The 17,566-nt window shown below is 24.7% G+C and overlaps 1 protein-coding gene across 1 annotated transcript; it reads left to right on the forward strand.

Annotated features, from left to right (window-relative positions):
• The first annotated feature begins 438 nt into the window (after window positions 1-438).
• On the forward strand, window positions 439-15,452 carry LOC145837500 (protein DD3-3-like). The gene is made up of 14 exons (XM_082945121.1): window positions 439-591; window positions 2,997-3,074; window positions 3,529-3,721; window positions 6,304-6,504; window positions 7,835-8,030; window positions 8,472-8,646; window positions 9,086-9,226; window positions 9,333-9,454; window positions 9,643-9,690; window positions 9,908-10,056; window positions 12,495-12,662; window positions 12,911-13,045; window positions 13,153-13,237; window positions 15,257-15,452. Exons 1-14 carry the CDS (start codon window positions 439-441, stop codon window positions 15,450-15,452), a joined length of 2,040 nt encoding a protein of 679 aa, XP_082801247.1.
• The last annotated feature ends 2,114 nt before the right edge of the window (window positions 15,453-17,566 follow it).

A 17,566-nucleotide genomic window follows, 5' to 3' on the forward strand; every position in this document is an offset into this window, starting at 1 on the left:
AAAATAGAAATAAAGCAATTAAGTAAATTATGTTTTTTTTAATAAATGTTTTGTAAATTGTAAACCAAATCATAACTTTGTTAAAGACGAATATAAAAATCAAAGCTAAACGTTTAGAAAAGTACATGTTTTTTTAAACTAAATTTAGTAGTTTTTTATTAGCAAAAAAAATATAGTTAAGTTGTTTTGAAGGTTTTAAAGCTAATAGTTTTAGCTAACCATAATAACGTAAAGGAAGTACGCTAAGAGTAACATGTATATAAGCCAAACACAAAAACTTAGGGCGTTTCTTTACTAGGTAGTACAGTGCTTTCTGTAAATTGACAAACAAGCTGTAAGAAACACAGTTATGAAGTGTTGCAAGTTTTTACTGTTTTTATAAATTACTGGGTAGAATTTAAAGTGAACGAAAATTAAACAGGTGAAACTTTTGTAAATATGTACAAATTACTGTTTGTACTTTGTATAACATTTTTATCAATAAAATGGGTGAAATCAGACACTTACTTGCTTTATCCACGTGGGTCTAACAATCGACTTAATGAAGATACTGCCAACAGAGCCAATGCCAATCGTTTGTTCGATTCTCAGGTGAATCTGGTTTATTGAAATAAACATTTTTTATAAAACAATATAAATTAAATTTAGCTAATCATAACAAAACCTAGTAATCTAAAGTAAAGTAGCCTAAAAAATAAAAGTCAATAGATTCAAAACATTTTCAAAAGCTAATACAAACAACTTTTAACTAATGCTTACACATTCTCAGTAAAAATGAAACTGAAAAATTTATCAAAAACTGAAAACTATTATATTGATACTAATTTTGACTATATAACAGATAAAATTTAAGAGATAACAGACTTAAATCTGCCATATGAAAAATATCTAAAGCTAAACTTAAGTTAAAATCTAAATTAGGCTTACTTAAAATACAAACATTTAACAGTTAACAAACATATAACAAAAAAAAATTATCAGATAATTTTTCAGATAAAATAATTCGAAATATTCAATTAAAGTACAAAATACAAAAATACAGAAACGAACTTACAAAACATATAACTATAGCTAAAAAGCATAGTTTGAAATTAAAAAAAAAACTATATAAAACATCAGTAAAAAGACATAAAAATTATTACGAGTAATAAATTAACAATAAACAAACGTAAAAAATTAACTAAGAACACAAACTGAAAATAAATGAAAGATAATTTCTAACCAAACATATATAACTAACCTAACATATAATAAATTTAAAACTTATTTTGCTGGTGTTAGAAAAATGACACGTACAAAATAATGTTGCAATCTAAAAAAATTTAGTAAAATAAAAACAACTGCAGCAGTTTTTTGTGTTTGGGTGTGATAGAACTTGAAGTATATCATGCCATAAAAAAAAAACAAAGACTCAAACAAAACCAGTTGTGACGATGGCATATCGCTTAAATTCTTAAAAAAAGAACAAAATTGTTTCTCATGTGATTAGATAAACTAATTAAACAGGCATTTTATAAAAATAAGTATCCAAGCATAAGTAACTTTTCAAATACCTTTATTCAAATCAGGATCAAAAAATAAATTACCAAGAAAAAAAAAAGCCCTATTTCAACTTTATCTAACTTAAACAAAGTTATTAAAAAACTAATGTACAATGGCTAAAATAAGTTTTTTTACTGAATAAGAAATCTTTTAAAAATTTAGTTTCAGAGAAGGCTATCCTACCACCTTAGCTTTATTTGAATTTGGTAAAGGAGACCTATCAATATTTGATAAGAGTGAAGCAGTATAAGGATATTAACTAGATCTAATTTAAGTTTCACAGTGCAGATAAGAAATTTTGTTAAACAAATTAGATTGTTACGGTATAACGAAATATAAGATTGTTGTTAAGATCATATCTAACTAAATTTGAAACAGTTTGTAAATTTTCGGGGATTTGTTTCAACTTAGGAAAATATTACTGTTGGAATGCCACAAGGCTCAGTTTTAAAACATGAATTGTTTCTTTTATACATAATGAGTTACAAAACAATACTAGTTATATGGTTCTAAAATTTGCATATGATATATTGCTATATATAACTTTTAAACCAAACATAAGATTTATGTTAAGAAAACAAGATGCACGCTTTTTTTTCCGCAAAAAAAGTTTTTGAAAAACCTTAACATAAAAATAGGTAAAACATGTTTAAAGATGTTAAATAATTATAAATATTTGGGTATTATAATTTAAAACAATCTCAAATGTACATAAAATGTACAAACATTATAAACTACTAGTGTTTTATTTGAAACAAAATACTTTTGAAATGAAAAATATATGTATTTAACATTTAACTTACTTTTAATGAGTCACATTAGACACAACTTTTGTGCTGTGAGAGAGCAAATAAAACTAGACTCAATGAAGACTTCGTATATAACAACAATACTTTGAAAAATTAATACAATTTGTCTGGTCATTAAATTGTGGCTAAATAACATCATGGACTGTTTTTATATTAAAAAATAAGTATATTTTCTTAAAAAGTTTAAAATCCATTAGACTTCGAACAATTTTTTTTGAAAATATTGTTTAAAAAGGGTAGTTAAGTCATTTAAGTATAGTTTTGTTTTTTATACATTTATACAATACTTTAAAAAAGGTAAAAAAAAGTATCTGCATTTAAAATACTTGAAATCAAAAGTAGTTTGTAAACTTTCTATCATTCTTAAAAACTAGGTTATATAGGTTTTTTATTACTAAAATGATAAAAACATTCGGTTTTGGTTCAAAACTTTATTCAAATATAAAAGTGTACTATTGCTATTTTCACAACAATATTAAAACTTTTATAGTTTGGTTTTAAAAAGTAAGTTAAAAAAAAACACATAGTTAATTGATCAAAATGATCTTTAAGTATATAATTAAATTTATAAAATCTAAACTTTTGAAATTAAGTTTTACTTTAGATACAACTTTCCATTACAAATAAAAAAAATTACAAATGCAGAACAATAACAAAGGCGGCTACAATGTTGGAGATGCAATTAAAGACGCGTCTAATAACCAACAGCAGCAATATCGAATGGTGAGAATGTAGAATTAAAATAGTATTAAAAATAAACAATAAAATTAATGTCTAGTAAACGCACGTCAAAATGTTTAGATTGATTATAGTTTAGTTAACCGTCGAGCAAAATATACTAAAACTTTTATTACTAAAACTATTATCAGAGTGAAGGTAACTAAGTTTATAAACTTCAAATTATCCATTAATAAAATTTTTTAGATTTTAAAACAATTGTGAAAATAATTTCAAATTTTTAAGTTGTTATCTAATCTTTAACAGTTTTTTAGAAACAACCAAATATTAATGTTGTTTTTAAATTTAGAGTAAAATGTGTATAAATTATCTAAAGTTTTAGTAACCTCCAATTGTTTAGTAAAAACAGCTATGCGTTCTAGTTAAAAAAAAGAACCATTTGTGCAACCAACTTAAAAACCTTAGATACTTAACAAAACTTGAACCTTAACAAACTTAGCGTTACTTCGAAAGTGGCGTGAAAGGGCATAGCGAGCTGGAAATCACATACACTGCTCAGCATGGCTGTGGGGATGACGATGCTGATAACCCACTAAAATTGAACTGCAACACTGTACTTCAATACATGTGCCAGAAAAACGCTGTAGCTACCGGACAATCTGATAATGCAAACATTGAAAAAGAGGATTTTTGTAAGTTTATGAAAAATATGTGTAAATTAAAGTGTGAAAGTAAAGAATACGGGGTAAATTTTAAGTGATATTATTATAATTTTTATTACTAAGTATACTGTACAAAGTTTACTTTTTTTTCTATCCATTTCAAAGCTAAAAAAAAGTACAGTTTTAATTTTTAGGCTTAAATGTATTAAGTATTAAGTATAAGCTCATGTGTAATAAATAAATAAGCATATATATATATATATAAGCATCTAATTTAAATACTGAATACATCAAAACTAACTAAATTAAAAAAAAATATAAACATTACCTAAGAAGTTTAATAAGTCTATATCTATAAAATACACAAAGAACTAAAAAAAAAACAAAAGTTTAGACTTCTAAATACAGATTTAAATTAAGTGAATTTTAACGACATAGAAATTTATTTTGTTTAACAAGGCAGAAAAGGGGAAAAACACTAACTTTAAAAACTTGAATTTTTTAAACAATAATAATATACTAAATTAAAATTTACTAAAGAACACTTAAAGTAGAGACAAATAAGAAAAGAAAACAGGTAACACGCAAAACAAAACAATTTGTAGCTAAACGAAAAATATTGTAAATCGATTAGTTAATATAAATTTAAAAATTGATTAAAGTTTATTTTATGGGAAACATTTTACAGATACATTAAAGAAGGTAAAATGATAAACTAAAAATAAATGCTAAAAAGATATTATCACTTCTAAGACATTAGTTTTTTACGTTTTTACTATGTTAGATATTAAAAAATCACCCAAATAAGTCATGTTTAACAATTACTTGTTTTGTTTATAACAAATTTCTTTACGTTACTTATAAAATTTTTAACCTTTAAACTTTTTAATAAAAAAAAATTAAGATAAAATGGTAGTTGTATCGAAACTTGAGCATATAAATGAAAATTAAAATTATTTTCAGCTTAAAAAAGTCGTAGCAAAAAATGTAAATAAAATAAAATATCTACAGGCTCAGAAATATCAAACATTTTTTTTTACTTAACACTAATTTTCAACTATTAAAACTTTTTTTTTTGAGGTAAACCATATGCATAAAAAATAAACTCAAATTTTACAAATAAAGTTACTAATGTTTGATATAATGATTCTTTCAAATGCAGTTCAACTAAATTCTTAAAATCTTTTTTCATTTTTTTTAAATTATATGTTTTATAAAAGATTACTTGCTTATAATTTAGGAGCATATATTTTTAGCACACCACGGACAAAGAATAATTTAATAAATTTTGAACAACATGTTCAAGAAAATAAACAAACTAAATAGTTAAATATCAATAATTATCATACTACTCACAAATGAGAATCAGTCTAGGTTACATTATTAAATATAACTTTTATCAAGACATTTTTATTTCTTTATTAAACTTATGTTTTGTCATTACTTTTTTTTAACTCACTTTGCAAAGTAACTATTATAAAGTGCATAATTTTAAATTGTTTTAACATTTTTGTAGTACGAATTTAAAAAACTTAGTTTAATTGAGCTAGGTATCAATCATTTAGTAGTTGATTATTAAGAATGAGCTTATTTTATATAAGTCAAAAATTAGTTTTTTGTTATTAAAAGTAGTTGACATACCCGTTCATAATAAAATTGAGTAGTTAGTTTTAAGTAAGCTGCGAAAAATTATAACAGAAAGGCTATACAGATAACTAATTTTTTTACTGACAAAATGTTAAGCAAATAATTTAATCAATTATAAGATGAAAACGAAGGCTTTTTGAAACTGGTGATCGGTAAAGTAGTTTCGGAGACCGTAGTGTAGGTAGACAATACAGATTGTTGGTTAATTAATCTCGACAAATAGTTCTTGCCTTAATGATATAAAAACTTCTTTTTCTTAAGTTTTTGATTTAGCTAAAAAATGGCTTATACACCAGTATAAACAGCATATAGTAGTATAAAAAATGTCCAAGTTGTTTTTATTATAAACTTGTTATTTCTATTTAAGCCATTTATTGTATATATCATTGTTTAGAGACTTTGTTATGCAAACTAAGTTTTGGTCAAAAACCTTGTCAGTGCTTATGTAAAAAGTCTTATTTAATAGATTTTTATTTTATTATGTATATTTTTGTTATATTTTAAAGAACTTAGTCCTACTAGTATTTAAATAACATAAAGTTTGAAAGTACTTAATCTATTATGAATTATGTACATATGTGTTTAATATAGAAATTGTATGAAAAAGCTTATATTTATACAAGTTTACACATTTTACTAAATAGTGTTTTTATACGTAAAATTTATAAACTGTTCTATTTACAATTGTAAAACGCACATTTATACATTCTTTTTTATATAATTGATTAGAATAGAGAAACATTATTAGTTTTAATAAGTTTAGTACTTTTAATTTTTTTGTAATTATATACCACCATTTTTGTTCCGTTTGGATCTACTATAATAGAACATCAGTATATTAGCTAATATTTCAAACATCTTTAACATTAAAACAGTTTTTTAGAAAGATGGGAATATATTTCAAATCTATATAGAAGCAAACTAAAAAATACGTTAAGGTAACCAATGACACTAAAATAAAACAGCGGCAAAAGACTTGAAAACCTTGCGGAATGGAAAAGTAACAGACCAACCCCAGTACACAAATCTTGGTGCGCAGGAATCAACCAAATCTCAATCAGAAACTCGTAAAGCTGCAGCGACAGGCAGCGGGCAGGCAAATACGAAAGGCCTACATGAACCATGGTGGTGGTATGACGATTGTAATTGGCGAGAAAGAAACAAAGGTTTGTGGAAGTTTCTATCCTGGTAATTTTAAAATAATGATTTTGATTAGAAATGAGAAAAAAAAAAAACTTCAGGCTGTATACAAAGTCGTTCTAAAGTTTAATTTTTTTTTAATAAAAAAAATAGAAGCTAAAATAAATAAAAACTTTCTACTTTTAAGCCTACTTAAAGTTTTTTAAATGAAAAATTATTTCACGTTTGTATTTAAAATAAAACTTTAACAAAATTTTGCGACAAACGTATGTTTTAAAAGTTTGATCAATCATTTAAAAAAAGTAACATGTATACTTTTAAATAGAAAAATTAAAGTTAAAGTGTTCAGTATCATTTAGCAACAAAACAATTTTTTAGCTCCCTTTTTATTTATTTAAATTAAAAACTAAAAATAAATTTAACTTAAAACTTCAAAAGTATTTTTTCAAACATGACTATTTCTTTGCAAATATTTTGCTATATTTAAATGCTGTGTTCAATACTACTCAAGAAAATAGTAGTTGATAAAAAACCGCTTAGCTCAAATTAAACTTTAATATTTTAATTTAGCAAATTGTTCGTTAAGCTACGGCCCCTGACGATTTTTTTACTTTAAAACAACTTTAAGAAAACAAGCTCTCAGTAGAATGTTGATCATAATAAATGATTATTTTGTCACATTTTTTCTTTTGAGTGTTTTGTTTTAATTTTCTAATATATTTTCAAAAGTTTAGATTGGACCGTTAAAGACTTTTTTTTTATAAAACCTGGCCCCTTACTTGTATAATACTACCGAACCTGGTTTAAATTTTAATTTTACTCACAATGAAGTATCTCACTAATTTTTAAAATTAAACCAAAAACTTACCCTTAAATTTCAATACTTACCAAAATAGAATAGTTTAATTTAAACCTTAGTTTGTAAAACTATATAATTTCTTAAAATAGTCTGAAAACTCTTTGAAAAACATGATTTTAACAATTTTAATGTTTTTATAAAGAATCAATGAACAATTTAACATTTTTAAATTATAAATTAGTTTAATAAGTCAAAAAAACTTTTTAAATAACAGTTAAATACTTTTTTAAATGTCCAGGTTAGATAACCTTCACATTAGTTTAAAAACTACTAATAAAAATCTTTAGCATTAATATTAGTTTTGATGAAACACTTTATGATAATTTTTTTTTTTTTCTTTGACGTAAACTGTTTATTGACAAATTTTAAATAGTGCTTATCTGTGATTGTTTTTGTGGACTTTTTATTGACACATGGATTTGAAAAAAAATTACAGTTCAATCTTTTTACATAAAAGTTTTTTCTCGTCGATACAACTAATTTAGTTTTCACACTAGGACTGTTTCTTGCTGACCAAGAAGGAAATATAGGAGGAAACCCAAGAAATGTACAAAGTGCAATACATACTCGTCAAAATCCTGGAGGAAATAGAAATGGGTACGAATGTGCAGAAGAAAGGGACTATTTTCCGTACTGGCATCCCTCTCCATGGAGAGATATTGCAGTATTTGCTCACAATTCTTCATTTTGTCCGTAAGTTGAAACTTTTTTAAGTAGTTGTTTAAAAAAACATATTTCGCTTTTTACTAAACAAAACATGTAGAAGTAGAAGAAAGACTATAAAGTTACCTTTAATTGTTTTTTTTTGTTTTTTTTTAACACCTTCTTAATAAAGTTTACCAAAAATAAAACAATTGTAATGATTTTTTACCCTTAGATTCCGTTTATATGATTCAGTGCTCTTAACTCTTAAAGTTCATATTGTACAAAAAAAAATACAAACTTTTTCTTTAATGTTTAAGTATTGCTTTCGTAAGTGCTAAATAAGTAATTTTCATAGGACTTTTTTAAGATTCTTATTTTTTAAAATCTAATGTTAAATAGTCATTTTTTATAAATCAATTTAAATCCAGTTATGCTGCATTAAAATTATTTAACAACCGTAAACAAGTTAAAAACAGCACAACAATTCAGATTTTATGAAGAAAACAGTTTCAATAACCGGCCATACGGAAGGTGTGTAGAAAAATTTGCTGGCACTAATGATGTAAAACACTACTCTGAAGCAAACAACCCGGATGATTGTACTGGTGATTGGCAAGAATTTCACCAATTTAACGAACTTTCAGATGAAGATAATGAACTGGATGTTAGTTACTAATAGTTTGTATTATAATTAAAGTTTGTAACATAAGAACATCTATTCAGCATTTCAAGTTGTTAACTTCATAGCTTTTTTTTTGGAGATGTTTTTAGAATAAAACAAAAAGTGTCTAAAAACAATTTTAAAGTTGTATCTATCATAACGTGTTCATTATAAAAGTTATCAACTAGAATAAAACGTTATATAACAGGTTATAATATGTATTGATAGGACATAATGATAGTGTTTAGCTTTTGTAAATTTAAAAACCAACAAAGAAAATAACACTAAGTAATACACTTTTTTTTTTATAATTAGAGTTTAAAGTATTTGCTTAAGCTATGAAACAAAAAATTTTTAAAAGCTCATTCAAAAAATAAGACTAAAATATCTTTAGTATAATTTTATTTTTTAAAACAGTAAAATTTTTGTTATGTTTAAACAGTGTTTAGCAAAAAACAATGCAGAGCTAAAAGCGGCTGGAGTTGTCTACAAATGGGGCAGGCCATTTATTTTAGGAAAATTTAACTCATTCAAACCAATTGAAGAACAATGTTTTATAGCTCCACCGCCGATTGATTGCAAGGTTATTTACTTTAGCTTTAAGTAACATAATTGTTATAATTGACAAATAACTAAATAACCTCTAAACTAACTTGTATGTTTATTTTCTAAAATAATTTTATATTTAGCCATCCGAGTTTTCGCGTGTAAATCACATTGGAGACAAAATTGGTGGGAATGAACATCGCTACGTGTGGAAGCTGCCTCATTATGTTACTAATGACGACCAAAGATGTGTTTTCAGGCTTAGGTAAAAGACTAGTACCTTCATCCAATTATTTTTCGGTGTCTTTTATTATATTTTTAAATTATATACAGAATTTACTATAATATTTGTTAATTTTCGATAGTTAGGTAGTCTTATTTAATTTAAATTAATGCATGTATTTAAATTATTTAAGAAAAGATTTGAAAACTAACCCTGTTTTAATTGAACAGATACAACATAACTACTGATGATTATGATCCTTGGAGAACCTTTTCTGAGTAAGATAAATATATAAAAACTATAAATTTTAAATCTAAATCATGACTTTTCTAACAATTAAAAGTTTTTTACACAGTTAGTAAAACAATAAACTTTTAATTTTTCTTAAAATGTTTTCTAATTTTTATACTTTAAAAGAATTCTTTTTAACAAATGAGCATTAAATTTAAAAAAGTCCATTATACTTCTGTTATTCTAAGCAAAAATATTTAACAGTGATAATGGAGAAGAGTTAATTGCGAACAATCCAGATGTTAATGTCGGAAAAGGAGTTAATTTAACATTGGCAATTAACACAGCGCAGTTCGGTAGGGTTTTTCAAGACAGAAGCCATATTTTTATTTTAATGGATAGAGAAAGCAAAGGTAAGTATTGAACATAATTACTTTACTTTATTTGATATAGTTAAATTTGAATAAGATTTATTTAAACACTGACGAGGTCTTTGACCGAAACTTAGTTTGAAAAATAAATTTTTGAAAGAATAAGTTCATTATTTCTCCTCCAGTAGTTTAGATCTCTTTATTTGTTTTCTTAAAACCAAAACACATAATAATTACTTTACTGTGAAATAATAAGTTGTTTTAAGTATTAAAATTCATTACCAACCTCGCATATATCAAAATCGACTAAAATCCTACTTAGATGTTTAAATACATGATATGGTTCTAATGATTTCTTCATATTATGGTTTGCTCACATTAAAGTGATAACTATGTTTGCACTTTATTAACTTCACCTGCCCAGTTCATATAAGTTTTGTTAATTGTTTTTTAATTTAGTGAGTTAATACTTCATTAGCTAGATCGATTACAATACTTTTAGGCTAAACTGTTTATGAATTAAAACAAAATAGATATATTTTTGATACTTATGACATGTATGTGATAATAATTAACATTGATAAATGATAACAAAGTATGATAGATACAATATATCAGATAAATCACAATCTATACAGAAAATGTTAAAACTTTTGGAAATTTATTTTTTCAATAGACTTAAAAACAATGGTAAAGAAACAGCAGTAAATTTTTTTTTTAATTTTAAATACATAAAATATAAGTTTTAGTAATAACTTTTAAAACCTTAACTTAGATATTCCTAATATCTACAGTTTTTAAAGAAATTTTAAATCAAAACACACACTCGTTAGCAGCTGAACAATAAGCAGTTGAAACATATTTTGTACATAACAACAATGGTGCTGATATTTTACCGATTTTTATTTTTGAAACGCTTATATTGATCATAAAAATTGTTCGATTTCAATTTATGCTTAATAGGTTTCACACTTTTAAATTTGTTCCAAAAAAAAAACATTTATCAACATAACGTTGATTAACGCATAAACAAGATTAAGTACTTTTAATCAAAATATAAAGACTATTTAGTTAAAGAGCTTGTATACTTATTAGTTTGAAACGTATAAGAAAAAAGATTTTGAAGATGTTTAATGTTTTAATTTTAGATTAGTCTTTAAGACAGTGCTTGTAGATCAGTATATAGCTACATGTAACATGGCGTCTGTGCTATGTTACATGTAGCAACATTAAATAAAACTTGGAAATTTTAAATTTTCGTGTCATTTTATATTATAATTTTCATTAGAAAATTTTTAGCCCAAAAATTTGAAATATTGAATAACAAAAGTTATATTTTTGTCTCATGTGACAGATAATACAAACTAAATTAATTAGTTTTACAAAGAATTTTTTTTATAGTTACTTTAAGTTTAAACAAAATAACCTATTATTGAAAAAGAGAGTAGGCTGTTTTTTTTTGAAAGGCTTGATGGAAACTGTCTAGAAACAAAATTGTATTTAATGACTTTATAAACTTTTTATGTTTATACTGCTGAAAACTTAAACCTTCACTTAGTTAAACAGATTTCTATTAAAGTCACCATTTAAATAGCCCTTTTATAAAATGTCAAATATTTTTTTACTATTTATTTCAAAAAAATTGTAAAAAAACTATGGATAATTAAAGACTTAAGTAACTTCAATAATTAAAATTTGTAAAAAAACTAGCCTGTATGACTTGAAATGAAAATAAGATTTATAGCCAGATTTTAAACTGTTTAAATAAAGATTATCTTAGTTCTTAGCAAAATTTTTATAATAGTAAATGCTTTGTGCAAAACCATTTAAACATATATAGTCGATATTTTTTGAAAACTTTGGTATAAAATTATACGCTTGTTTATTAGACATAAATTGATTCGTAGTTTTGTTAAGTTTCATTCCTTGTTTAGTTTACCAATTTTGTTTCAGATGGACAAAAAACAAAACCTTTTTATCACATTCTTGTGATTTTTATCTTATTTTTTACTTTCCACACTTGCTCTTAGTAATATGTTTGTAAATTTTAAGAAATAATAATTTATTCAGCACTACAATTTTTTTAGTACAATCGAATTCTTTATACGTTTTTCAAACTATAAGACTAAAGTATATGTATGTATCGCATAGCGGTCAGTAAATTGCACAGCGCGGGTCAAATATGGCACGCAGCGTATTTTGTAGATAAAATAACAACTAATGTATAACAGCTAGATTTAAAACTTTTATAAAAAATATATAAATATATTTATTGTGAGTAAACTGTTACCTATCGTATGATTCTTCGATTGCGTATTCGATCTTATAATTCTATTTTAAAGAAAAACTTCAATAACACATTCTGGCCCGTAAAAACTCTTTTCGTTAAACCTTATCTATTTTAATTAAAATGCTGTCGACTTTGTATGTCGTTTCTAAATAAATAAACAGTTATACATAAATAATAAAAAAAATAAAAGATATTCCCGATGATAAAATTGTTAAAAATCTGAATGTTCGCGGAAAAAGGGGAAATATTGTTCAAGCATTTCCTGCAGTCGAGTATGATTACACGCCAACAAGAAAACAACTTTCTTCTACCGATTTACTTCACATTCAATGGACTGGTTCTAACACTCACAATAACAGTACGTTTGATTTAAAGTTACTATTAGAGTATATAGAAGGCATCCTTAAATAAAATTTATTTCATAAAGAAATATTTATGCTTATGGTTTGTAGTTTACAAAAAATATCATAAATAAGCCTTTAAAAAAAATTTATTTACAAAAGTATATTTAAAGTTTAAAGTATTTTTCTTGAGATTTTTGTTCATCAAGTTTTGTACAAGAAGAAATTTCAACAGCACATTATCATAAAGAGTAATAATAACTAGAGGGAGATGGAAACGATGGACAGGCGGGAGACGACGGTCAGGGTCCAGATGGTACCGATCGCAACAACATGGTCCAGATCCGTGCACCCGATGAAAACTTTCCTCGCCCCTTCGAATCTACTGACTTTACCAAAAGTGAGTGCTAAACTGTAAAAATTTAGTTTCTAATTTATTAGTTTGTTTTTAGTAGCTTATAACAAACTTTTTTTAATAGCGTATTAATGTCGGTTTTATTTTCACAGATATGAAGGTGTGGTGGAGCAGTTACGGGGACAACACAGACCCAGAAAGCCTGGCAATTCAACTAGCCTCTTCCGGACACTACCAGTAAGTTAAACTTGTAAAAATTGTATGATAATAGCGTAGTGACAAATTTAGAGAACTACATTTTTTATATGTATTTTTTAACTTAGCTCGATTGTTTATAACAAGAGTAGATGTTTTTTAAAACAATATTTTATAAACTTATTTTTGTGCGTGCTACCTTTACTTATATAATCAAGGCCCAACACGCGTTTAACTGGATATAGGAAATGAAAATTTTGTAAATGTCAATATTTTTGAAAATTTTCAACCTTTAAATTTCAATGTAGCACAAGACTGTACTTGTTAAACTCTTTCGTTTAAGTAAAAATTCCTATTAGTACAAAAGTTATCAGACATTAAGAAGTAGACTAAAAAGTCGTATTTTTAATATTTGTTTATCAAAAAAAGCAACTTTATTTTTAAACTGAAATGAGGCAAGTTAAACTCATAATTTGAGTAATTTCGTTTTGTAATAGCATTTAAACGTTTAGTAGATATTAGATAAAGAGTTTTGAAAAACAGAACTGTTTTTAATGAAATTATCAAAAGAAAATTCAAAAGATAAGTTGTTAAGGTAAGTTTCCAACAGTTTTTTCAAAAGATACGTCAGTAAGATAAGTATAAAAATAAAAATAGAAAAAAGATTTAGAAATTAGTCGAAAAATCCTATAGAACTTATAAAACTATTACAGAGATCATTTTTTAATTAATAATGCTTTTTAAATTTCAAATACTTAGAATGTACTTGCTGTTAAAAAACAAAAAAAAAACCACGTAAGTGTACTTCTGTTTTAATTAAAAAAACTTTTTTTTTCCACTAAAAACCATGTAGAAGAAAATCTAAGAAAGCAAAACTTTAGTTCTGATAATTCTTGCTCTAGTATAAACTTTTGTCTGATGAACTACTATGACAAGTTATTAGAATACTGGAACTTAATTATTGAAAATATTTGAATAAATTGATTTTTTTTAAACTTTAAAGTTGATAAATCTCAGTTTTGGCTGTTGGATTCGTTTCGCTTATTTTAGTTTTTCTCCCCCTATTTTACGTTTTTTAAATATATAGAGCTATATCAGAACTTCATACTGATCTAAAACTTTTTTTGAATGTTTTTTTTTTATTTTAGAAGATTAACAGATAAAAAACCCGACTTGAATAGAAAGCTAAGTTTGCTTTAAGTATTTTTTATTAAGTGTACAAAATTAAATCAAGTTTTAAGAAGCTTTAAAAACTGTTTTGATAAATTAGTTTAACGAAAAAGTTATTTAAATAACATATTCATAGTTTTTGATAACTTATAACTTGGAAAATTGGTTTTGAAGCATTGTAATATCTTGTGAAGTATTATTTATACAATAAATAATAACTGTTCAAAATATAGTTTTAATTGTTTGCTAACAAAAGATCCTAGTAAAGTAACTTCACTGGAATATAAATAAAAACAAATTATACAGTAATCTTCCTTTATTCTACCAACATATGTTTCTGTGTGTCAACGAATCAACACACTTCAACTGGGTTGTTAATAGTTATAATAGTTATAATAGTTGTTAATAGTTAATAGTTATCTTTCCTATTAACAACCCAGTTGAAGTGTGTTGATTCGTTGACACACAGAAACATATGTTGGTAGAATAAAGGAAGATTACTGTATAATTTGTTTTTACAATAAATAATAGAAATTTAAAAATCAACTTGCATTTTTTTCAATTTTAAAACTTTTTATAAACAAAGCTTTTTTAATATTGATAGTCTATTACAGTGCTTCTGAACCTTTTTCTAGTGGCGGAAACCTTTTCCAAAGTTCAACTTTTCCGCGGAACCCCTAATTTTAATTTTACATAAAATGTTTAATTAAATAAATGTTCTTTTATAATTTCGAAAGGCTTCGCGGAACCCCATTTCAGAAGCACTGGTCTATTATACCAACTGTTTATATAAAAAATTAAGTTTCTTTAAAACTTTAAAACTTATTAAACTTATCATTTCTCTAAAAGTATAATATGCTCAATCTACTTAAACGAAATCGATTATTTCAGATGCAAAACCACTGCTCAGTGCGGTGCTAAAAACTCAATTGAAGATGCACCAGCCGTAGGTTCTAACATAGAAAATGCCACTCCATCCTTTTCGGGTTTTGTTGTATCGCTTAAGCGTGGTACGTACCATTTTATGTGCACAAGAAACAACAACTTCACTAACAGAAGTCAAAAAGGAATGTTAATCGTTAATTAAAGTATTTGTATAGGATCGTTAGAGACTATTTCTTACTTTTTGTTTAATGACACCGAAAGAACATATTGAACAAGTCTACAACTTTTTATATTCAATAAATTATCATTTATTAAAGTTTCTATTGCAAAATTTTCTTCAAAAATATTTTAACGTTTTGTCTAATAATTTTGAGAAACTTTATCGAAACTAGATATTCTACATATTTGATCATAATTTTTAGTTACTAGTTTAAATTAGATTTGAAATTCGATACTATAAACTTTTAATAAAACAAAGCTTAAAACATATACTAGTATCTTATAAATATATTTGTGAATGAATATTTTATATTATATGCATATACTTTATTAGAAAGAAATTTAAGATTCAGTATTAAGGCAATATATAAAATTTTGTTTAATTAAAAAATTAGCCCTAGTTTAAAAAATGTGCTATTTAAAAACAAAATTTATTAAAACTAACTATATTGATTTTAGTTCGAATTTCTTTTTCACAAGGTTAAAGTTGTACTAAACAACAATTTTTTCATACAAAAGTAAAATTTTATTTTTAAACGGATTTTTAAGTTTAAAACCTCATTTATCAGGTTCTAATAAAATTTTCTTTAATACAATAGTTATGTATTTATGTTATATAAAAACAAAAATAATAAATGCTACGCTGGTGTTTAATTTCTTTTATAAAAATTCTAGTTGTACAATATACTACGTCTAATCTTTGCAATAATGGACTTAAAATCTTCTATTTTCAAGCAAAACGTTTTGTTTGAAAATAATAGATAGCTTATAAAGCTTAGATATCAGCTTACAAAAGTTAATTTTTTTTATAGAAAAAACAATTAACTATTTAAACATTATTTTAATAACTCTATAACCGAAAGGTTTTTTTGTGCACCAGGACCTAGGACCAAATACTTTGTGCGCTTTTATTGTCGTTCAATATACAAAAATTATAATGTTTAAATATACTACCAACTTCATATAAGAAATTAAAAGACTTACACTTTGTGTTTGGGTATTTGTTTTATTTTGAAACATTTAGTCTTCTAGTCATTTTATGTTATTAATTATGTCTTAATCTACCTTAAAAACTAAAACTGTCGAATTTTATATTATTTTTCTTGAATTTTTAAACAGGACAGTTTTTTTTAATCCCTTATTCTTAAGTAAGCTAAGTTTAAAACAACAGCTTTTTAAAAGTTTATTTTAACAATCATCGGACTCAAACTTTATTATTGTACTATAATCATTTAAAACTTCAGTAGTATAAATTTTAAAATAACAATGTTATGAAAAATACTTTTACATTACATCTGTTCAAGAAAAAAAAGTTCTTAATATTAAAACAATTTTATTAGTACATGTTTTATTAGGAGGTTGTTATAGTCAAAAGCGAATTTGATACAGTTTTTGAATGCCAGCTAAAATTAAGTTAATTTTGTTAAATTATTAGTATTTAGTTTTTTTGCTAAGCTAAGTATCAACAGTTTGAAATACTAGAAAAGTTTATTGCAGAAAAGGTGCCAAATAAACTTTCTAAAGAAAACAAAGTCCTAAAGTTTTTATTTGTACTTCTTCTTTTTTTGCATAAGTATTTATTTAGTTTGTACTATCGAGAAAAAAGACTCGTAAATTTACCGTCAAATCGGCTTTGTATAAACAAAGACTAAGTAGAATGATAATTAAACTGATCTATGTAGATTCCTACATTTTCATCACAAATTTTTAAGGTAAAAATTAGCAGAGATTAAACATTGCAGTTATAGGGGCGTATACATAACTTACAGTAGAATCTTTTCACACATTATTTTTTGAAAGTTTTGTTTTGAAAACTAAGAAAAACATCCATTTTATTTATTAAGGTCGAGTATGAAAGATCCAACTTAGTATGAAAATTATTCAGTTAAGTTCTGACTGTTTTAAAACAAAACACATCTAAGAGATTTATTTTATTATTTTATCTTTTTATGCTTTATTTATTTTTTAGTTACAATAGTTGGTTAAAACATTAAAAATTAATTAAAGTCAATTGTTGATTAAATTAAACAAGTTTACTTATTTCTGAACCGACTATTTCTATTTACTGGTTCATGCGCAATTAATTTTTATTTAACT

This window comes from Thalia democratica, chromosome 1 (genome assembly GCF_965202585.1).
Source record: "Thalia democratica chromosome 1, ktThaDemo2.hap1.1, whole genome shotgun sequence".
Lineage (NCBI taxonomy): Eukaryota > Metazoa > Chordata > Thaliacea > Salpida > Salpidae > Thalia > Thalia democratica.